Source organism: Myzus persicae, unplaced genomic scaffold, assembly GCF_001856785.1.
Source record: "Myzus persicae strain clone G006 unplaced genomic scaffold, MPER_G0061.0, whole genome shotgun sequence".
Classification (NCBI taxonomy): Eukaryota; Metazoa; Arthropoda; class Insecta; order Hemiptera; family Aphididae; genus Myzus; species Myzus persicae.
The window spans coordinates 243,649-267,730 of NW_019103766.1; the positions used below are offsets into that span (position 1 = coordinate 243,649).

General features: G+C 28.7%; 3 protein-coding genes across 4 annotated transcripts; all 3 read left to right on the top strand.

The window, feature by feature from the left end:
• Positions 1 to 66: 66 nt before the first annotated feature.
• Positions 67 to 3,686, top strand: LOC111035228 (40S ribosomal protein S14a). Its single transcript, XM_022316761.1, has 4 exons — positions 67 to 202; positions 376 to 530; positions 1,233 to 1,320; positions 3,401 to 3,686. The coding sequence occupies exons 2-4, from the start codon at positions 382 to 384 to the stop codon at positions 3,617 to 3,619; spliced, it is 456 nt and encodes a 151-aa protein (XP_022172453.1). The 5' UTR covers positions 67 to 202; positions 376 to 381; the 3' UTR covers positions 3,620 to 3,686.
• A 3,797-nt stretch (positions 3,687 to 7,483) lies between these two features.
• LOC111035221 (CLIP-associating protein 1-like) lies at positions 7,484 to 17,518 on the top strand. Of its 2 annotated transcripts, none has more exons than XM_022316749.1 (2): positions 7,484 to 7,793; positions 13,161 to 17,518. In XM_022316749.1, the coding sequence occupies exon 2, from the start codon at positions 13,256 to 13,258 to the stop codon at positions 17,309 to 17,311; it is 4,056 nt and encodes a 1,351-aa protein (XP_022172441.1). In that variant the 5' UTR covers positions 7,484 to 7,793; positions 13,161 to 13,255; the 3' UTR covers positions 17,312 to 17,518. The 2 variants fall into 2 exon arrangements, with proteins under 2 accessions (XP_022172441.1, XP_022172442.1); XM_022316750.1 differs by lacking the exon at positions 7,484 to 7,793 and adding an exon at positions 7,819 to 7,935.
• Positions 17,519 to 21,661: 4,143 nt separating this feature from the next.
• Positions 21,662 to 24,075, top strand: LOC111035219 (methionine--tRNA ligase, cytoplasmic-like; the record flags this gene model as incomplete). The annotated part of the gene is made up of 6 exons (XM_022316745.1): positions 21,662 to 21,771; positions 22,622 to 22,738; positions 22,969 to 23,172; positions 23,265 to 23,354; positions 23,453 to 23,804; positions 23,878 to 24,075. Coding segments are annotated over exons 1-6 (1,071 nt in total), but the record flags the coding sequence as incomplete, so codon positions are not given.
• Between the last annotated feature and the right edge of the window lie 7 nt (positions 24,076 to 24,082).

A 24,082-nucleotide genomic window follows, 5' to 3' on the forward strand; every position in this document is an offset into this window, starting at 1 on the left:
ACTTATATGTTTGTCAATTTGTAAAGTATGTATTGGTAACACTATTATCAATTTGATGTGACAATCAACATAACCTTAAATTTCAAAATGTTACCTACTCTTTTGCTCTTCGTGATTTAATACCGTAAGTCGGAGGTTTCCTTTTTGTAGTTTGCGACTATATAGCTTAATTCTGCGTTAGAACTTTGTAAATTTATTGAGTGTAAGTATATTTTATTAACCCATAATCTATTTAATTAAATTTACTTAAGGTTTTTTTGTCATTCGGTAATCGAACTTTGATATTATGAATTTTACATTAGCCATGTGGCAATGTTACTCCTCTACCATTCATTAATATTTATTTCCATTAGTAATTATTAATTGTTTATTTAGACTAAAATGGCTCCAAGAAAAGGAAAAGTACAGAAAGAGGAGCCAGTAATCCAATTGGGACCACAAATTCAAGAAGGTGAATTGGTTTATGGCGTTGCTCACATTTTTGCTAGCTTCAATGATACATTCGTGCATGTCACAGATTTATCTGGAAGGTAAATATTGTTTGATGACTAAACTGTTGGCTTAATGATGTTAAATTATTACCATGTACAGTAGAATCTCATTAATCTGGATTAATTGGGGTTCCATTTTTGAATTAAATGAAAATCTGGTTAAAACAAAATTACCTACAAGATGAAGGCGAGGTATATTTCTTTAAACATTGTATAGTAAAAAATAATATGTTTTTAATCTCAAGAAATACAATGGTAATTTAGTTTGCGTGAATTTTCATATAATGCGATACAGTATTACTAGTCCATAAAATATACCAAATACCTAGTTATTCTAATTTTTTTTTTTTATAATGCTACAAATATATATTATCGAACTGCTGTTATAATTGATGAGGTTTTTACTGTACCTAATAACTTTCAAAACAACTTCTTTCTCTAAACATATCAAAAACTTTTTACTAATACTAAATTCACCACCAAATAACTACCTAGTAAATACTTAGATACAAAATAATAGGTATGTATTATATATTATTATTTAACATTTTAAAATTGTTTTAAATGTTTTAGCTCCAATATTTTGTATACATGTATATAATAGTTATTTCCATTAAGAACCAAAATGTGTCCTCCTATTTTCTTAATTAATTAAACACATTATTTACTTGTATATGATTATGGACATTTTATACATTTTTTCAACAAACTATTCACAACATTAAATTTATATTTTTTCAGAGAAACAATTGCTAGAGTTACTGGTGGCATGAAAGTAAAAGCTGACAGAGATGAAGCTTCTCCTTATGCTGCTATGTTGGCTGCCCAAGTATGTTTTAATTATTAATAATAATCTATAACTTATATCGAGGCTTGGATTGAAAAGACCTCATCAAACTTTTTTGACCCACACAAAATAGAAAAGTTTCATTTAGCAAATCCAATTTTATTTTGTTATCTTAAATGATAAAGTGAATTGACCTATCAAACTTTTAAGTTGTTAAATCTGTTTCTATGTATGCTAAGTTACAATATTTCTTATTTTTGCACAATGTATGAGCATTTTTAAATTATAATATTTTGCATACTCATCATTTGTATAAAATTAATTTATTGTTAAAAAAAGCCAACATACAAACACCATATACAATGCTCAAAAGTTGAATGATTAGTTTGTTCACTCTTATATTAAATCTAACAACACAAGACTGTGTTTCCTAAACACAAATTTATCATGATAGGCTGAGACAATGAGAAAATTATATCGTGCTGATGTGCTGGATCGTGCAAATTCGTGATTTTTGACTATCTAATAAACTTAGTTGGGGTTCAAAAAAAATGTTTTGAATTATTATTTGTTTAACTTTGTCATAATCTTAGAGGTGATCAATGCTTGATTTACTATGGAAAACTAGTCTAAGTAGATTTACTTAGAACAAATTAATATTCCTTAATTACAATTTTGTATCATTGGAATTTGTGTTCAATTCTATGTTATTGCTATTTAAAAGTATTGATAGTGTTTATTTTCTAAATGTTAAATAATTACTGCTTCCTTATCATCTAATAATTTCATGTGGATGGTAAATAATAATTATTTAAAATGTCAGTGTTAGTGTTGATAATAAGTAATAAATTAGGTTTATACTTCGATACAACATGATTCTCTTAACATTCATAATTCCAAGTTTCGTACTAAATTAATATAGATTTTATGAAGACATTTTTTATTTTGACATTTTAAATTTGTTTTTGTATTAAAAGTCAATAACTTGAACACTATTGCTAGACACCTAGCCGATATGATAAGGAAAACCTGACCCTACGTGAACAGTAGAACAGTGCCTTTATTTGAATGTTGTGGGTGTTTTTACTCTATGTACTTAGTACTTGCTGCTTTAATCAACACTTATCATACTATAAACATGTTAGAATAATTTGCATAAGTGTATTGTTTGTTAATGAAAAAAATAACTTATTTTTGTTTAAAAGACATTAGTTCTGTGGTCCGTAGCTTATCGTTCATTTAGGAACTCTCAGAAAGGTGGATGGCTTATCCATTCTATATTAATTAAGATGGTCAAACGCCTTGACACAGTGTAATTATTTAAAGTTTTTTTGTGGTGTTTTGTTGTAATTTTACTAAATCATTATTGGTAGTCACTCCATCCCAGCAAAATGTGTCACTACTAAAATCATTTTCTTTTTACCTTATAAGAAAGTTTTCTAAATTCAGTATTGCCAATTATTAAAGTATTGATTATGTTTTTAAATAGTTTCAATCTAGGTACATTTTTTCTCATTACCCTCTAGCACAGCGGTTTTCAAACAGTGGTCAAAGGAAACACCTAAGTTAAAACTAATTAATTATTGTTAGCATTGTAATTTAATTGCATTGTAATAACTAATATGTGTCAACATTTCTCATTTTTTTGCATTATAAAGAAATTCTTATTTTTAATGGGGCTCCACAAAAGTTTTTAAAGTTTAATGAGAGTTTTTACACATAACAAATATAATACCAACTTAATAATTATATTTAAATCTTTACACTTCTATTTTTAGTAGTTAAAAAACTATCAATTACTAGTCATAGGTAAACTAAAGGTATGGATTTATATGTTACCTCACATTTTTTCCCATTTTTAGATTTTTGTACATAATCTTTACAAATCGTTTAAAAACGAAAATGCATTAATACAATGTTTAGTTTACATGTATTGGCTTGTATGTTTGACCAAAATTTCATATTTGACTAAAACTTAATGACAAATAAACTTAAATACTTTTTGTGCATATGATAAATCTATGCTCTAACCATTAGATTTAGATAATAACTCAAACTCATATTGAATACATATTGTTATTTTCTTACATATAATATTTATTAATTATTTATTTTATTTTAGGATGTTGCTGAAAAATGTAAATTATTGGGTATCACAGCTTTGCATATTAAATTGAGGGCTACTGGTGGAAACAAGACAAAAACACCTGGTCCAGGAGCACAATCTGCATTGCGTGCTCTAGCTCGTTCAAGTATGAAAATTGGCAGAATTGAAGATGTAACACCAATTCCCTCAGATTCTACACGTAGGAAGGGTGGTCGCAGAGGTAGACGTTTGTAATTTACCAATTTTTATTTGTATTGCATATTGTGTATATCACAAATATTAAATCGGACTTCTCTTTATACAAAGACTTATTTTTTCTTGAAGACTTTAAATCCCAACAGTTTCCTATGTTTCTTTATTAATTATAAGTGACATGTCACTTAGATAAAAATCATTATTTTTGTTTCAATATCCTGTATCATAGTTAATACAAGACAATAACACAGATTTGCATAGCCTTTTAGGGGTTGAATTTTGAACATGTTGTGTCAAGATAAGTTTAAAATAATATTCTGCAGTGTCATTTTTTGTTATTTAAGAATCAGTGTTTTATTATAGCATATTAAAAGAAATGCATTTTTAAATCAGTATATTTTTGTATTCAAAGTATTTCAATAAATATTGAATATGAATCCATTTTATGGCTGATACACTCGTTTCATTATTCGTCGTATGTTAATATTGTGTATTGTACTGAAAGTAAGCATAAATTACTGACAAAAGAAGTATGGTTTTGATTTATAACATACTTATTTTATGTTTTAAGTTTATTAAATAAAAAAAATTCAAGTGTGAGGTTTGATACAACTGTGGACTGATTATTAGTGATATGACAAAATGAACTGTTAGTAAATTAAAAATGAATGTATCCATGTCATAAATTTTTGAATTACAACCAGCAGATTTCTATGTTCCTGCGTATATAACAGCAGTTTAACGTAAGTAAAAATAGATCACTATAGAATTCCTAGAAAAATAATTTAATTTTACGATTAGGAAATATTTAGCCTATATTTAGGAATATATTGTATTATTGATCATAAAAAAACATAATAATTATTCATTTTTTTAGGTCTTAATTATTTTGTTGTATGAAAGAAAGATTTTATTTTAGAAATTAAAAAAGAGGCATTCTGCTGTATAACAGTGTTGTGTGGCCGCGTGGGTCATTCTAATGGATGCGTTCAATTTGAATTTAATGACTAAAATGTTAATCGAATAACGATTCTGAGTAAAGACACTAAAGACGGTCTATCAGCCAGCGGCCTGATACTTCAATAATATTAAATTATAAACAAAATAACAAAAATCGTTACCTATTCTCCATAATATCGTAATTTCGTCCAAATTTGAACTTAAAATATCTATTAAAAACAATTCATTATATTTATTTAATTATACAATTTTCAGATTTTTGGGTTATAGTTTTTCTTCAACTAATTTTTGTTATTTAGTTATAATTAAAAACAAAATAATCTCAGTAAACATATCAGTTCAAAATCGTTGTTTGATCCAATTATTTTTCATTGAATTCAAATTTAACACATCCTTTACTTACGCGGTGATGAGTTACATACTTACAACTTACATTTGACGTATACTGTACGTTTGTTCTTCTGTACTTAAGTAAAGTACTTGTACGGCAGCGGTTACCTATGTGTACTTGCCCAGTGCCCACTATTTAAGTTTAATGATACAAACGGAAAGTGTAATAGTGGTTTGAATATATAAGTTACAGAAGAACTTTTACAATAGAGGTAACATAAGCCTAAGTGTTTACAAGACGATTAAGATCGACAATCAACTACTTAAAGTTAACTGGTACAAGATGAAGGTATTCGAGGCCTAGCAGTATAGTTGAATTTCAAAAATAGAAAACAGTGAACAAGATTACACCTCGGAGATCGCAAACCAATTGAATATTAAGTCATAGAGTTAAAGAGTTAAGAATTTAAGATACTTAGTGATGTATTGATGTGGATGAAAATGAAGTACCTAAATAAATAATCAACATTTTAGAACGAAACGAATCAATTATTCAAGGACCATGGATTTTTGGTTTGAGTGGCAGATTTATGATGGTATTTTGAAATGCGTGTTTTTCAAAGCGATATCGAAACACCTTAGGTACCTCTTGGGCCGTGGCTCGTACTTGCCTATACAAGCAAGTATAAGTTATAAAAGGAAGGTATTACTATAATACTATGTAGATAGTAAGTTAGGTTATAGGTTATATAGGTAATACCTATTCCGACATGTGTTAATACTCAATATTAAATGAACAAAGATTTGCTCTCAAGATGAAATAAAGAAAAATTTCCTTAACCCAAATAAAACTTAGTTTGAGGTCGTTTGGTTTAAAAAATTTTCCGAGTTTAGGTCCCTACCTTTCTTTTTACTTTTATGTGATTGGCCCGATTAAGTTTGTACCTACTTTGTTGTCCAAATGAATACCAAGACATCTGAATTTGTTTTTTTTTGGGGGGGGGGGGGCTAACGTTGTAGACGATTGGTATAGGGGCTGGTATCAGGACAGCGCAGAGCTCATTTTTATTCTCCAAAGACCAAAGTTCAAACCAGTTTTGTAAGTCATCAAGCTACCTATTGTTCTTTATATATATTATGTATATTATTAAGCTTTTAGTAGCAAGTAGGATAGATACTTACTCTTCCCGCATTTGTTATTTATTTCTAATTGGTCGGTTTAATGATACCGACAACATTCCTCCACAGCTATGCAAAATAGGTAATGCTTATGATTATTGACAGCATCCGGACGAAAATTATTCTTTCTGTCATTATGGGATCATTATTCTATTAAACCATTATGGTTCATGATATGGCTTGTCAAGTCTCAGGGTCGATGCTATACTCATTTCGCGGGAATGCGGGCCCATCGTTATTATAGGTAGGTGGTAATAAATAATGAAATCAAAAATCGTGTTTTTAAACTTTCAAAATATGTAGATGTTGACATGTTGTTACGGCCAGGGCCGGATTAAGGTTTCTGCCGCCCATAGACTGAAATAAATTTACCGCCTAATTTACGTAGGTATTGATATTTTACCGCCTAATTTACATAGGTATTGATATTCTACTAATATCTCAACGTTGTTTTTGGGTCGCAACAAAAAAAAATTTGCCACCCTAGGCTTTAGCCTACACAGCCTAAGCGGTAATACGGCCCTGGTTACGTCATTGAGGGGCGATAACTATTGGTATTTTATGTCTGGCAACTATTTGCGTCGTATAAACGTTTTTAGAAAAATGAATAGAAATAATATTTATATCTCCGCATATTTTACCTATTAAGTGTTATTATTTTTGTAGTTATAATTATTCAGGGAGTATTCTGATAATCTGACATATGATTAAAAATTAAATTAAATCGTTGGCATTTTTCTAAACTTGACTTGCGTGCTAGGATCGTTGTTGTAGAAATTGTTGAATTGTTGCAGTTACCATTTAATTACTTAATTGAAACAACATTTTTTTTTATTATATATAAACTAAGCAGACAATAATCATTAATCATACATTGTAACCAGTAACATTAATCAATATGCGCAATTACAAGAAAAATACTTATTTAGTTACGACTATTTTTAGGATAAAAACGTAAAAAGATTTAAGTATTTAACTATATAAAAGTGCCCAAAATTATGAATAAGCTAACTAATTAATTAATAATAACTTGATAAGGAATACTTAAATACTTTATTGTTTACTCGTATACTCAATGAATGTTGACTAATAAGGCATGAAAAATAACAACAAACAAAAATAGGAAGTCAACAGTCAACACAACAATTTAATATTGGGCTTTTTCCTACCGCCCATTAGAGTATATTGAATATACTATTGTCACAGACAGTGTCCATCAGTCATCAAGTCATGTATAGTAACAATTATAATGTATAGCTTATGGCACGACAAAATCTTTTTTCAAGACAGAATCTACTTTATCATGGCCTAAAATTGGACATCAGTTCATTAGAAGAAGTTCGGACATCCGCACAAATTTGAGGTTATGTAGTTTATAACGTACGTTTCCGACGCATATGTTTCCGTTTCGAAGTTTGTGCAGTTGCAGCTGAACGCGCACCCTACATCTATTATTTGTCCTTGACGGGAAAAAAAAGATCTGTTGTTGTTCTACTGCCTTCTTTTCAGTTTTCAGTTCGCTAATCGTCGTGATGATTCTTCTCTCAACCGATAATTTTTTTTTCCGCTCAAAAGTTCATTGGTTTTTGTGAATTATCTTCCGTTGTGCGAGTTTCGAATTATTTAAAAACATTACATTGAAAGTGGTCGGAATATCTATTTGACGATACATTTGAAGCGTACCCACGAACAAATGTGCACGACGATAAACCTGTTATCATTTTACGACGAGCCTAAGTTGTCGGTGAGTCCTTTGACATTTGTATTGTTTTCATGAGTCCTTTTAATTTGATTTCTATTTTTTATACCTTTTTCGTCAAATTCGTTTTTTACCATATTTTGGGTTGATTGTCTACAGCCGAATTAAGGACATTTTGGTGGACCAAGTAAATATTTAAAAAATTTATTCGTGAAACAACAGCTGATGATACCCAGTCCACTGTAGGCCTTTAGAATACACTTGCAGAGGATTTTTTTTTAGGTATTAAATACTGCTAAATGTTTACTTTTCAATAAAAAATAAATAAATGTTGTAGGTGGATGTAGTGTGAAGTAGTATGTTTATCCAGTAACATTGTGTGTAGGTATAAAGGTCTAATTTAGGAAAAAACAAAACATTAAAAACTATTCTTTAGTACCTACTAGGTATGTACTTCGTCTAATCTTTCTACAACAAACCAACTACTTACTCTCATTTAGTTCTAAATAAATGGAATTTAAGTAAGTACCTAGGTACCGGTGTATTAATTTATACAATTACAAGATGTATGTACAGGGTATATTAGGTATATTTATTTTAAAATAATCACAATCATGTGACACTTAAAATTAAATTAAAATTTTTAAATAAGATCATTACTTGATATTCTAATATAGATTAAATATGTACACATTATATACATACCAAATATAAATAAAAACACGTTTAGGTATTGAATAAAAAAATTCAATATATTCCTGATTTATAGTTACACTTCAGACAATGGGTACTTATAGTTATTTTATGAACAGTGAGTGTAGTACAATTGAAATATTATCATTTTATCTAATTTATTGTTGCTAATTTACCTACCTAGTTAGTAAATTTTTTCAAGGATTTGAGCTAATATTTTTTAAATAATTTGTTATTTATTTGTGTATTTATATTTTCAATTTGAATATTCAATAATAAAAAATAAATATGTTGGCACTCAATCGTAATTACTAGGTAATTGGTATTTTACAAAATCATAAATTATGTATGGGTGTATGGTGCATTTTGAAAGGATCTAGAATGAATCACTAATTTTAAACTTATATAAATATTTTCTTATTAGGTAGGTAGGTACTTAAGTTAAAGATATGAAACTTTCAATATACAAATAGGTACTTAATCAGATGAGTTGCCTAGTGTATATGCAAGGCCAAAATAGTTTTAAAGCCTAATAAATACACTATGCTAGTTGCATTACCTACTCATTTGTTGTAAAGCCATAAAATCTATATATTTATTACCATTAAAAGTAAAGTACCTAGTTACTTATAGTTATAAAGTTTATGTTCTAACTTTAAAATAGTTATTTATATTTTATCAGAGTAGGTAGCTGCTAAAAGATCAAATTTCATTTTGTTTGTTTAGTAAGGCCGTTCTTACTAATTGCATATACTTAATAGAACAAGTAATATGGAAGCAGGATGGTTTAATTGAAAGTGTCTATTGACACTACTCCAAAGATTTAAATTAATTTAACTCAAAGATTCGAAAACATAATGTCCCGCCTCATCATTAAAGGTCCCTTTTTTGTCTCAAAATATATAAGACAGATCTTGATGACAAGATTCCTCTCAATTATAAAACTCTTCTGCCCTTGTACTAATAGTTACAACTTATTTATCAAACCATATAAATATCCATGTTCAAAACCTTGCTTCTCACTTCCCTGTCATTACCTAACTTTTTTTTACCTGCTCTTCTCCAATATCTAAATTTTAATCCCACATGCTATGTTTATTTTATCTTTTAAAGAGTTTTATCAATTCTACTAGGCATACCCATCTTTATTAACTCTAATTACTTTTTTATTGTCAATATTTGACTTAGGTTCCGAAGTCTAATATTTATATAACTATTGTTTCATGGGTTTTAACCACCAATAGTTTCACTTTATGTAACTTGATTGATTATGCTTTGTGCCCATAATTTTTTAATCAAGATTAATATTAAGTTTATATCACATACCAACAGTTATTCTGTGCTTATACCAGATTACCATCCCTTATAATATAATCTCCTGACAACTGGGTATATTAAGTATATTCCTCTGTAGTTAATATTGATATTTGGTCTAAAGATCTGATGTACAATTTCTATTTCCATTCTACCTCATTTTCTAATAATATCTAACTCAATACAATTAAAAATATTATCCTATCATTTTATAATAAACCACTATCTACCTATAAATTTATCTCAATAAATAAAAATGACATTTTCTTAACATTTTATTGTAAATTAAACAACTGATTGGTTAACATATTTTATAATAGGTAGGTAGGTAGGTGGTATAAACCTAGTTTATAATTGTGTGTATTATACAGGACGCTACTATGTAATAAATTGTCAACAATTCATTTTTATGATTTATTCTGCTAACTGTTCAATAATTTCATCATTGGCTATCTAGACTTTTACTCAAAGCAGTGGTAATTAATCACTACTTACATTAAAAAGATGTTTTAATTTTGATATATTGTCCTCAAAATATCATCAACAATTGAACAATTGATGGCTTATATAGTTTAGATTATACCTTGGATTATACCAAAACATGTTGTTAGATACCTAATTCATTTACTAACTTGTGTGGAACTTATTAAATCAATAGAACGAATGACTCATTAGAAACAGTGTTTGCCTAAATCCCTATTGTATGACGAAGACAGCAAATTACTGTTTCCAAACATTTTAAATCGATATTTATAGTCAAATACCTACCTATTATATTATTTTAATTTTAACTACATATGTGTTATACTTAAATTAATTTGATTATAATTTAGTTTAAATATTTTGAAATAAGTATTATTTACCCTCATATAACATACTTACTTTTAAGGTCAACGTTAAATTGTATTTACCGGGTGATTCATTTATCATTCAACACTTATTATTTCCAAAAGTATAAATGATTTTGAAAAAAAAAAATCCTCGGTTTTTAGTTGTTTAAAAATATGTATAGGTATTTCTAAATATATTTTATCCTTAACATTTTTTTTTTGTTTTTACTTTTTGTAATAACAAACAACCTACCTACAGTTTTAATTTCATATTCCAAAACAGAATATTTCTCTAAGTATTTTGATACATAAAAATCAAATTGGGGTCGAGTAGTTTATGAGTATGTAAAGTATTTACAGTTTAGATGAGGATAGTTAATTGGGACGTGGTCACCCCGCAAAATGTTGGTCCACTACTCCACTCAACCAAACTTCAAATACTGATAACACCTAAACTACTAGTTTCTACTAGTCCTAAATTCAATTTTTATTTATCAAAATACTCAAAAAAACTATTTTGCTGTCGTTGATGAAATTAAAACTAAATTTTGTAATTAAAAAAAAATTTTAAAATTAGGTAGGTACCTATAAGAATAAAAATTATTTAAAAAATATTTTTGTTTCAAACTACTTACTTGAAAACATGTAAAAAAATATTTTCTAATTAACGTTACACAATGTTGTATGTTGTAGGTAGTACTATTCAATTATATCTCAAATTATATTTATTTTAATTTCTACAATTGTAACAGGTAATTATTCGGTTATTAACTAAGAAGATGGTATATTTTTTAGTAAGCTTGTTAAGTTAATAGCAGTCATTAAAATGACACAAGGTGTGTTTTAAAATGTTCAAAAACGAAATTGGTATAAAACTTAAAAATTTATTAAATTTATTTAAAATTACTAATTACTTACCAATGCTATATTAACAAATGTAATTATAACTATAATAGAAAGTAAACTGTGGATTTAAACGTACTAAAAACCAGAAAAGTATCTTATAAAATTGATTTAACTTTTTTAATGGGTTAGGTATAATAACTTAAATTATAATGATTAAAAAAAATGTAATCTAACATTTATTTTAATCTGTTATTTTTGTTAGTGCAAGTTGTACAATAAAACAACTGTTATAATATATAGGTGGTAGATAATTTTTGTAACACTAGACTTGCTATCACCAAAACTATTAACATTTTTGAAAATAATTTTTTTCTACAACATTAATGAGGAAAGAATTAGTATTAACTAATTTATATTTATTTATGGATTTTATAAGCAAAGTAGCAGACTAGTATTTTCAGGAGTACTTCTGTTTCCGAATATTCTGCTTATGAATTTAAGATTTAAACAACTATGTTATCATTCCAATAATTAAAAAATAAATATTTTTTGAAATTTTGAGTATTCTATGATAAAAACATAGGTATAACGTATAAATAATGAAAGGTAAAATAATAGGTACCTAATATAATTTATGGACAATTCATCTGCCTACATGTGATAACAATTTTATTTGTTACTCTATTGCGTAGCTGCCTCTTCTTTTGTATGGCATCTACTGATACATATGGGTAAAAATATAAAACTCTTAATTGTTTTACTAGGTTATTTTAATCAAATTTCCATTCTTAAAACATATCAAAACTTACCCAAAAATACATATTAAAAGTTTGATTTTTAAATTCTTTGATGTTTATAACACATTTTGTTCTTAATAAGTTTCCAAAGGATGAATTGAAAAAAATGATTGTAGGCCAAGAAACATTTTTTGTTTGTTTAATAAGTTATTTTGGAGCACCATAGACAAGTAATGAAAAAAAATTATCATTACATTTTTTTTTCTTTTATTGTTGTATACACAATCTGTACCTCAGGGGTACAGTAAGAGTATTAGCTAAAATATAAAAAAAAAATTATGACATGAATAAGCTTGATAAAAGCAGCCACCCAATGATGACACTTTTAAGTGAGGTTATACATTAATTTATACATATATATGTTTAATTTTTTGAAGTCAACATATCTCTACATCAGTTACGTTTTAAGTGCCTTGGAGGATTACCCGGAATACAATTTGACGAAAAAGCTTTAATTAGAGGGTTGGAATGATTGCTAGACGATGCGATTGTGAAATCTTTTATGATAAGATACTGCTTCTTCTTTAACAGTTTTGATTTTCAGGTCTGTGTGAAGGGTATAATTTGATACATATGAGGGGGAGTTCGTGGATATCCTTAGAGCAATATCTTGAAAATCCTGAATGCGATTTAAATTTGATTTTTTAGTATTTACCCACAGTTGGAGACCATAAGTCCAAATGGGTTTGATGAGGGATCTCGTGAGGGATTTATACAATATTAATTTTATATTTAGATTTGTGTTTTTTTATTAACTAGTAAAGTTTTAAGCACATCATTAAATTAAACAAATTTTGGCTATCTATTTATTTCCCCTACAAACCCTGTATGCCACATATTTCCAACTCTTGTTTTAGGATATTTAGAAAAAAAAATGTTATTTGCATTTAAATCCGTACCTTAATTATAAATTATGCATTATTTTGTTGCAGGACAATAATCATATAGATGCGTTGCATAACAAAGAAGTATAGCACTTAACAACAATTTACTATACAGGCCTCAGTCATATTCACCATCCAAGAAAATGGCTGCTGGGTCACCCCATGATTTAGATGGCTTTTTACCGCTATTATCAACTTCTGATATAAGAATGAAAGTAACTGTTGGTGGTAAATTATTTACTTATTTAGAGGAACCTAGTAATTCAGTTGAATGTTCTGATATTGGAATGTTTATTGATGGAGTTGTTCAATGGTTATCAAATAGCAATCCCAAAGTCACTCAATATGGAATTGAAATAATAACACAGTTGATAACTAGAATGAGAACGGATTTTAGACCATATATTTCTACTGTACTGCCACTAGCTGTCGATCGTCTAGGGGATAGTAAGGATTCGATTAAAGTGAAAGCACTTTTTCTTATTATGAAATTAATGGAATGTGATACAATTAGCCCTCAGGCATTATTTGACAAAATATCAGCAAATGCATTTTATCACAAAAATAGTAATGTTAAAGAAGGAGCTATGAAGTTATTACTATCAACTGTTGAAGAATTTGGTGCCAACTGTATCACTATATCAAAAATTGTACCCATGATAGTAAAACTTTTGAGTGATCCTAATGTTCAAGTAAGACATAAAGCATTTGAAACACTTGTTGATTTGTATAAACATGTAGGAGAAAAATTACGTGTAGATATACAAAAAAAATATACAATTCCTCAAGGTAAAATGACCGACTTGATGAATAAATTTGATGATGCTAAAGCAGCTGGAGATTTATTGCCAACTGCTTTTATTGGACTTAGTTTAGCTGATGATGATGAGACTGATCGTGCTTGTATGTCAGCACCTAGACGCATTCCTGGTAGTGTTAAAAGACCTGGTTCGTTTTTTCCTCCAAATTCTGCAACACCCTTACAACGATCAGGTTCTGTACGGAAACCCAATTCAGCGTCTTCTACCTCTTCTCATGCTGGTGCTGTTGATGAAGATACTTTTATTCGATCCTTTGAAGATGTTCCTACGATACAGATTTTTAGTGTACGAGATTTAGATGATACTATGAAAAAATTACACGAGTCTATCCAAGATGGTAATGAACAGTGGAATAAACGAGTTGAATCACTAAAAAAAATTAGATCACTTGTACTAACAGGTTCAACAAAATATGAAGAGTTTTTCAATAATTTGAGATATTTAGAACATTCCTTTCAGACATCTGTCAAAGACTTGAGATCTCAAGTTGTCAGAGAAACTTGTATTACTATAGCATTTTTATCTCAACGTTTGGGAAATAAATTCAATCACTTTGCTGAATCAATTTTTAGCAATTTAATTGACCTTATACCAAATTCAGCAAAAGTAACCGCTTCATCTGGATTAATCGCTGTAAGATTTATATTAGAACATACCCATGCTCCTCGTATTATACCCATTCTTGCGAATAGTCTAGGATCAAAGTCAAAAGATATTCGCCGTGCGTGCTGTGAATTTTTTGATCAAATTCTACGTACATGGCCAACTCAAGCATTAGAAAGACACATAACAATACTTCAGGATTCCATTAAAAAAGGTATAGCAGATGCTGATTCTGATGCTCGGGTATTGTCACGAAAATCTTATTGGGGATTTTGTGAACATTTTCCAGAACAAGGAGAAATATTATTAAATAAGCTAGAACCAGCCTATCGTAAAGTTTTACTTACTAATACTGGGTCCAATTCATGTTTACCGAAATCTGTAATGGCTGAAAGTGCAAGATTACCTTCTCGTCGTCCAGTTACTCCACAAAGCAATATTTCAATGAGATCAAGCAGTGCCATAGATTTACAAGCTGCTCAAAGAGCAAAAGCTCGAGCTCAGTATGCAGCACTTGCTAGACAAAAAGTTAACCCCATGGTGTCCCCTCAATCTGTTACCAAGAAACCTAACGAAGACTTACATCAATCAGAAAGAATTGGGAGATCAAGAGGAAGGGTATCAATATCTCAACCAACTAGTCGTTCAGGATCACCATCTTCAAGATTTACTTTTGGCCAACCAAAATCACGAAGAGGCAGTTCTGGTATACCCAGATCTCAAGATACTAGTAGAGAAGCTAGTCCTAATAGATATAGTTCCCTTGGATCACATACAAGTAGTAGACGGCCACCTATTTTACCTACGTCTAGACCAATAATGGCGCAAAAAATATTAATGCAGAGTCGAGAAGCAGAATCTGCTCTGGCTGATGCTCTTGGTAGTACTACTGGTCATAAATCACCAAGAAAAATATTAGGAAGGTCAATAGATGATCATAGTGATGAGAGCGAGACATCTAGCATTTGTTCTGAACGCTCAATTGATTCTCACCGACGGCCTTCAGATTCATTTTATTGGAATGGCTCACAACATCGCTTACATAAAGATATTTGGGAAAACTCTAGCTTAGATATAGATGATATAATATTAAACTGTGAAAGTTCAAGCTGGAATAATCGCAAGGAAGGCTTAGTAAGCTTACAAAGATATTTGCAACAAGGAAATATTTTAAGTGAAGTATTATTAAGGAGGTTAACAGACATATTTACTAAAATGTTCATGGATTCTCAAACAAAAGTTATAAGTCTGTTTCTGGATGCACTAAATGAGTTAATTGTTACTCATAGTCAGTATTTAGAGCATTGGTTGTATATACTTTTAGCTAAGTTATTCAATAAAGGAGGCTCTGATATACTCGGTTCTGTACATTCAAAAATATTAAAAACAATGGAAATTGTAAGATTATCTTTTCCTTGTGATTCTCAGCTAACTGCTGTATTTAAATTTCTCACTGATCCTACTCAAACACCTAATGCTAAAATGAAAATATTTGCTATGAGTTATATATCAAAATTGGCTGTTACAACAGATCCAGGATCAGCGTTTCCTTCTGCAGCAGATGGAAAAAAAGATTATGCTACCCTAGCGTTAACAAAAATGATTGGATGGACTATGGGTAATAATATAAAGCAAGGACCTGAGTTAAGACGTGCTGCTCAAGAATCTATTCTTGCATTGTACAGTTTAAATGCATCTCAAATCACATTAAGGTTATCACAGTTACCAGAAGAGTATCAGGAAGCAGTGTCTGGACTCATTAAAAATAGAGTGAGAAGGAGTAGTGTTGATCAATTAATGTCTCCAAAATATCACAATCGACAGTCACCAACAAATCTTGCTTCACCTCCTTTGCAACACGACAACACTGATACTTTCAATTCAGAAGAAATATACAAGTCATTAAAACAAACTACTGCTGAAATACAAAAGTACAGTTTAGAATGTCATTATACAGGAGAGAGAGATGCTGCTTCTTATGACTCTGGAATAAGTCAAATGTCCGTACGTACTGAAACTGATAATCATAACTTAAATGGTTACAAAAATGGTCATACTACAACAACAGATGGCATTATAAAAATATTAGATGATTTAGATAAAGATTCTCTTCAACTGGATTATAAACAATCAAATTTAAACCGTTTAAAAGAATTAATAAGGGATGGTCCTTCTGATCTTCTTATAAAAAATTTTAAAAAAATTATTAAGGTTGTTCTAAAATTATTAATGGACAATGAATCAATTGTACGAGAACAAGCGATTATATTGATTACGTATCTTGTTCAAAAGCCAGAAATGGTTACTTGTTTTTATAATTTCACTGAATTGATTATATTAAAAGTACTAAATATGTGTTGTGATCCATGTAAACCCGTTGTAAAAGTTGCTGAAGAATGTTCATTTGCCTTAAGTATCTCTTTACAACCAGAAACAGTTGTCAGAGTAATTACTCCTTTGATATCGGCAAAAGAATTTCCTGTTAATTTAATGGCAATCAAGATGATGACTAAACTGGTTGATATGTACGGCAGCCCTCCTGTAACTGTTCAAATGAAAGAGATAATGCCTGGTTTGCTACAAGGCTATGATAATCCTGATAGTGCGGTCCGAAAATCAGCAGTCTTTTGTATGGTTTCATTGCATAAAGTATTTGGTGAACAGGAATTTGCACCTCATATATCAAGTCTGAATGGCGCCAAGCTCAAGCTGTTGAATCTATACATTGAACGTGCTCAACAGTCTTCTCCGACATCGCCCAAAACCACTTCATAAACTAACTATTGATAATATTTATTAACGAACAAAATAATATGAGTCCTATCAAGGTATTCCATTAGAAGTCTTAGAAACTTGTATGTGATATTCAAGTTGCTTCTTTTACCTAACATTGGGATGCTCAACAAAATATTAGTACTTTAGTCATTATTAACTGTTGCCTTTTCAAACTCAACCACATAACAACGTTTTACATTTTAATATTTGATATTTTTTAATCACTAACTACTTAGTGTAAAGTTAATTATTGTATCTAAACTACAATTTTAATCTTTTGTCAAACCATCACATTTCTTAATAATAAATTAAGGGATTGTCTATTAACCAAAAATATATAATTATTTTTATCCAGTTGTAAAATAATATTTTGTAACTGTATGAGTTAGTTTTTAATAAATTACTATTGGTTGTATTATTACTATTGACTTGTTAAGATACTATTTTAAACCTTTTTTTTAGTATAGTTCTTGATCATCTATTTTTTAAATAACTAAAGTACTGATTTCTATTAATTCATTTCTATTAATCTATTTTGTTTATAATACTTCTTTAAGTTTAAACATTTTTGTTGTCATATATAGTGTGTTTCTGTTAATGTCAAACTATCAACAAGTATTATTGCATTAGTTACATTTTTTATTTAATTATATTTTATCCTTTTGTAATATGTGGTTTAAATTATTTATTTAGTCACATAAATAATTTAAAGTAAATTATGCCTTTATAATTCATACATGTTTTGTTTAAATATAATGTGCCACTATTTTCTTCAGTGATTTTGTTTTAAAATGTTGTGATAATTGTAATATAGTAGTTCCGCTATTTTATATTTCCATTTACTCTATGAAAAATAATTTTACAGAACAATACATTAAAACAATTCATGTAAACTTGTAAATTAAAATAAAAATAATGAGTTTAACTACATTAAAACTGGGTTTGGAGATACTTTGTCAAAAGTTTTCTTCAAAATAATAATTTTTCCCAAACTATATGTATTGTTTTATTATTAAATTAAGAGTTAGTCAAGAAGTTAAAATGTTATTTCGTTTTATACGGTTTGTAGTTTAAGTAAATTATAAACAAAATGTTATGAATGTCAAAATTTATTGATTGTGTTAGTGGCACGCTAATTTATTGTGTAAAATATACTGATGAATTATTATATAAAAAAAATTGTCATACATTTATAATAGATTTTTTACAAAAACCTTTTTGTTTCTACTTGTGAGTCTGTAGAATAAATGCATTATACTTCCATTATAATTTTTGTGATTTTATTTTTATGGTAACTATTGTTGTAATGTTATTTTAATTTTTGTACAAAAGCCATAATAAAATTAAAACCCAATAAAAATAATTGTTTTTTTTTCCTATTTCTATGCCTTAGTGGGTACTTATTTACCGGTATTTTCTCTACTACTAATTATTTATACAAATTATCAATTGTTATTATTTGTGTAGTGAACGTGTATTGTAATTTGTCGGTTACAATAGTTGTAGGTTGTATATAGTTATATGAATTGTACACGCAGTGTGATTCTTATATAGAGCTGGTCTACTTTAAATGTCTTGGGAGTTACGACGACTAGATCTCACGTAGAGGACGAAAAAAGTATATAATAATCATGACAATAAAAACTACTGCTGCTGAATACTGATGTTTGCGTGCCCTACAACAATAATAATACCAAGTACGAACGTACTATAATTTCTAATGCCCGTTTAAAAGGTTTAAATAGTTTAGTTTCTCTTGCAGTTTATTTTCTCGTATTAGAGGCCTGTGGGCGTGTACGCGCCACGTCTCGCCATTCTCCCACCATTTACCTATAACGTCGTGAACCATACTAAACATTACAATACATAATATTTCAATTAACAGCAATTTTATGAGTAGATGAGCTAATTAATATTGCCGTGGTTATAAGATGTCGGCCGTTATTATAGAATAATAAATATCATAAATGATGTGGTAATTATAGATGTAAAATGTATAATATAGTATGTAGGTATATTGTATGCCAATAAAATATTTTTTAGTTTTATCTCGACGAGATGTTAATACTTAGTGTTAACTGTTCAGTGTTTTAAAATTTGGGCAACTATGGTTGGGAGCTAATAGGTCGAGGAAAAATATCCCCGATGGTTAAACTTTTGGTATTTTTAAAACATCAAAAAGCACAGTAATGACTAGGTATTTGATCACGTAGTTTATTATTTGAATTTAAGTTTATTGTGGCGATGTGGAGTACATTTTTTTTACATACCCACATATTAAGTAATGTTATATTTTTAGGGTACCTATAAGACAATCTCTAACGCATAATAAACAATTAACTTTTTTTTCATATTTGTATACTCAGTATAAGCGATATTTTGACTATATAATTTATAAAATAATTCTTTTAAATCCTTAATATTTAATTTAATTTAACGTGCTCGTTAATCCCCAATATTTAATGCTACTAATAATGATTTTTTTTCAACTACCGTAGTTATGAAAACTTTCTTTAACTTATCATTAATATGATTAATAAAACCTATACACTTTTACAATAAATACGTAATAGAAATCCATAGAATATAGTATTTATAAAATGAATAGACAACAAAAACGGTATTTTATAAAGAGGATATAATTCGGTGTTTTTTAAACGTTTATAATCAGGGTCCGGATGTTAATTACTATTATAGGTATTGAAGTTTTTTGGACATCATAGACCAGGGGTCACTAATTGATATTTTTGAAGAGCCACATTAATAATCTGAAAACTGTTTGCGGGCCATCAAAATCGCAGATACCTATTGCTAAAATCCAATGAACAAAAATGATAAATTTCAACTCTGTATAGAACGTATAACATTAACGGTTATAACTTTTTTTTTCTCGTTTGCGGGCCGAAAAAATTTGCCTGTGGTCCACCATTTGGTGACCCCTATCATAGACAATGCTTATTCTCTGTGTTTCAATTTTCAAGAACATACGAATCTATAGTTATAATATATAACTAATTTTAATTTTCTTTTTTGTTTAATTTTCAGGTAATTTTTGTGACTTGAGAAAATTGTTTACTTTTTTTTAACAATTGAAACAAATACCTATTACAATTAATTATAAGTCGTTATTATAATATTTCCATATTTTCTACAAATCGAAAAAAAACACTTCTTTATTAATTTTAATATCTGTACATGTCGATTACGATTAACGACGGCTACCTATATAATATAGTTTAATATTGATGTCATAAATTTAAATTCTAATAGGTACTTCCTTAGTCTAATCTTTATCGATTTATTATGCCGTGCTGTTAACTGCGAATTGAGATAGGTACCCAGTTCTGACGGCAACAACACAAGTTTTAAATGTATGCTTATAAATTGTGAATTGTAATATTTAACTTAAAAATCAATAAACAATTACATGAACTTAAACAGGTTTATGGGCGTTTTTTTTTTTATAGAATTTGGGTCATTAACAATTAACATTAGGTATATAATTTTTATTTTCTAAGGGAATTTAAGTGTTTTTACTAAAATAAAAATCAATATTTGTCATAGATATTCGTGAATTATGATCACGGTTTAAGTTTAAGATATAATAAAGTATAAACCTTGGGTAGTTGGGTGATCTAAGTTAGATCATAAACATGATCATAATATAAAATTATATGATCTATTGATCTAAATTCTAAGGTATAAATCATAGACATAATAATATATGGACTGCGCTTTCCTCACCTCCAGTCTATCATATCTGGTCGTCGAAATTGTTTGAGAGAGATGGCGATAGTTGGGGGAAGACGGAAGTCATGGAAGTAATACGTCTATATTTTATACACCATGAATATATTTATTATTAATCATCATAGACATAATAATGTCTATGTTATTAATAGATGTATAAATGTATAATAATAGTAAATAATAAAAACTTATTAATACAATTATATGTTATTCATATTACTTTTATTATGCACTTCTCCGATATATACTTGCTTATTGCTTAATAGTTTTATTACTTGATTTCCATCATAGATATTACAACACATTATGTCTAAGACATAATAATATATTATTTTGATTTTCACGCAGTTTTTACTTTTTATTATTAATTGATATTGTTGTTTTGGTGATAACAGAAACTAGATAATGATTATTTCATGGTGTAAATAAAAATACTCTATAGTTTCTTCCATGCTTGCCCCCAACAATCGCTATCTCTCTCGGTTTACATCGGTTCCGGTTTTCTCTCTCTGAGCGCAGTCCGCCAGTCCATATATTTTTATGTCTATGGGTCCGCCACAGTAATATTATAGTTCGTTTTTGTGATTAACGTTTATAAGAATGTCGCAGGCTGCCGTTGAAGTAGATGAATTCGAGTTATTGAATGCGAAGAATTCGTGGATATCCAAATCCTGTCTGAAAGACATCAACAAAGTTGAATGCCAACCAGTGTGAGTTTAGTCATTTATAGTTTTATGTCCCAATTTTTACTGGTAGATTAGAAATTAAACCATGTTGTTGCCCAGTATTTGAAAACAATTTGTTGACTGTACCAAATTTATACTTTATGGAAGTAGTACTTAAAATGTTCAGAATCACAGAACGCTTATAATTTTATATGATCTTCGTGGACCACAGCTGTAAAATAAAACAATCTTTAAGTATTATATTTTATGTTATAAACTACATAATTTACGACACTTTAAATGTCAGTTTATCATTCAATATAAATTAAAATAATTGTGTAGTAAAAGTAGGTATAAATATGATGAAACTAAATATTTTTTTTTTCTTTCACTGATTTTCAAATTTAGGAGGTTTTCCTAAGTTCATAGAATATCCATGATCCGTGGAACACCGTCCAGTTATGTATTAGTTAACGCTAACCAGCTGATAACAGATTTTATTACCAGCATATTTCCGCCAGTTAAGTGTACATTGACTTTAACTGGAAATTGTAAGAACGGCCCTTAAATTATCAAATAATAGTTACATTTGTAAAGCTATGCAATTAATATATTACATATATATATATATACATATTTTGTTTTTTATACATCTACCTATTAAATTTAATACCTAATTGATAACTAAAACTTGGCTTGAAATGCTTTTTAAATGGAAGAAAATTTTTTTTTTCATTTGAACTTATATATTATAATGTATTATATTTCTACAACATTGTACAAAATATTATATCTTTATAATAGTTTTACAATGACTTGTCAATGTCTAACCATTATTTTTTGTTAGTATAATTTCAAATTGCAATGTATTTATATTTTAATATTTTTACTATAGATTACCTGTTAAAGGCGAAAAAAATATCCTTGTTACTTCAGCACTACCATATGTCAACAATGTTCCACATCTTGGTAATATAATTGGTTGTGTTTTATCAGCCGATGTTTTTGCAAGGTAATTTTTTAACGATAAGATCTCATCAAACATATTATTATAGTATTTTAAAATTCAAATGTATTGTTTTAATGTCTTTAGTGTGACAAATTAACAATGTTTAAACTATATTTTAAATAAATTAAGTTCTATTAAATTTTCCAATAGCCTAAATGTGATGATGTTGGTTATTCTTATATAGTATTTACCTTTAAGTTAAATTAACAATGGTTTTTTATTTTATTTAATAGATATTGTAGATTGCGTGGTTGGAATACATTATATATTAGTGGTACTGATGAATATGGTACTGCAACTGAAACAAAAGCATTAGAAGAAAAGTTAACACCGCAACAAATTTGTGACAAGTTTTTTAAAATTCATAATGAAATATATAAGTGGTTCAATATTAGTTTTGATCATTTTGGTAGAACTACATCACATAAACAAACCGAGTAAAAATGATAACTACATAGTTCTAGATTTTATTTTAATATAATATTTAAATGACATAAGTTTTAAAAAATTTGGTTTGTGTTTAATTTAGAATTGTTCAAGAAATATTTAAGGAAGTACACAGTAATGGCTATACCAGTACTGCATCTATGGAACAACTTTTATGTGAGAATTGTGATCGGTAAGTAATTTATTAAAATACATTACTTAAAACCATACATGCAGACAAAATCTTAATTTTGAATACCATTATCCTGACATTATTAATAATTTTTTCAGATTTTTAGCTGATCGATTTGTTGAAGGAACATGTCCTCTATGTAATTATGAAGATGCAAGAGGTGATCAGTGCGATGGTTGTGGTCATTTAATAAACGCCACCGAACTTTTAAAACCTAGGTGTAAGGTTTGTCAAAAAACACCAGTTGTTCGTAGTTCTCAGCAACTTTTTTTGAATTTACCTAAAGTCGAAGCTAAACTTAATGATTGGGTTGATAAATCTGGTGATGATTGGTCTTATAATGCAAAAGTGATAACTAAATCTTGGTTGAAAGATGGTTTGAAGGAGAGATGCATCACTAGGGACTTGAAATGGGGAATTCCTGTGCCACTCGATGAGTTCAAGTCAAAGGTATGATGTTGATTTCAATACTTAAAATTTTTTTATGTTATTTGCAAAATATTTCTTACAACTAAGTGAATAGGTGTTTTATGTTTGGTTTGATGCACCGATTGGATACATGAGTATGAGTGCTGTTTACACACCAGAATGGCGCAAGTGGTGGCAACCGGAAGACGATACTAAAGTAACATACTACCAATTCATGGCAAAAGATAATGTGCCTTTTCATTCCGTTATGTTTCCAGCGTGCCTGTTTGCTACTGAACGCAACTATACAATGGTCAACC

Excerpts from the sequence above, each read along its gene's own strand:
- LOC111035228 (XM_022316761.1), top strand. The coding sequence starts at position 382 with ATGGCTCCAAGAAAAGGAAAAGTACAGAAAGAGGAGCCAGTAATCCAA. Across the intron at positions 531-1,232 it reads GTCACAGATTTATCTGGAAG|AGAAACAATTGCTAGAGTTA; the intron begins GTAAATATTGTT and ends ATATTTTTTCAG. Across the intron at positions 1,321-3,400 it reads CTGCTATGTTGGCTGCCCAA|GATGTTGCTGAAAAATGTAA; the intron begins GTATGTTTTAAT and ends ATTTTATTTTAG.
- LOC111035221 (XM_022316749.1), top strand. The coding sequence starts at position 13,256 with ATGGCTGCTGGGTCACCCCATGATTTAGATGGCTTTTTACCGCTATTA.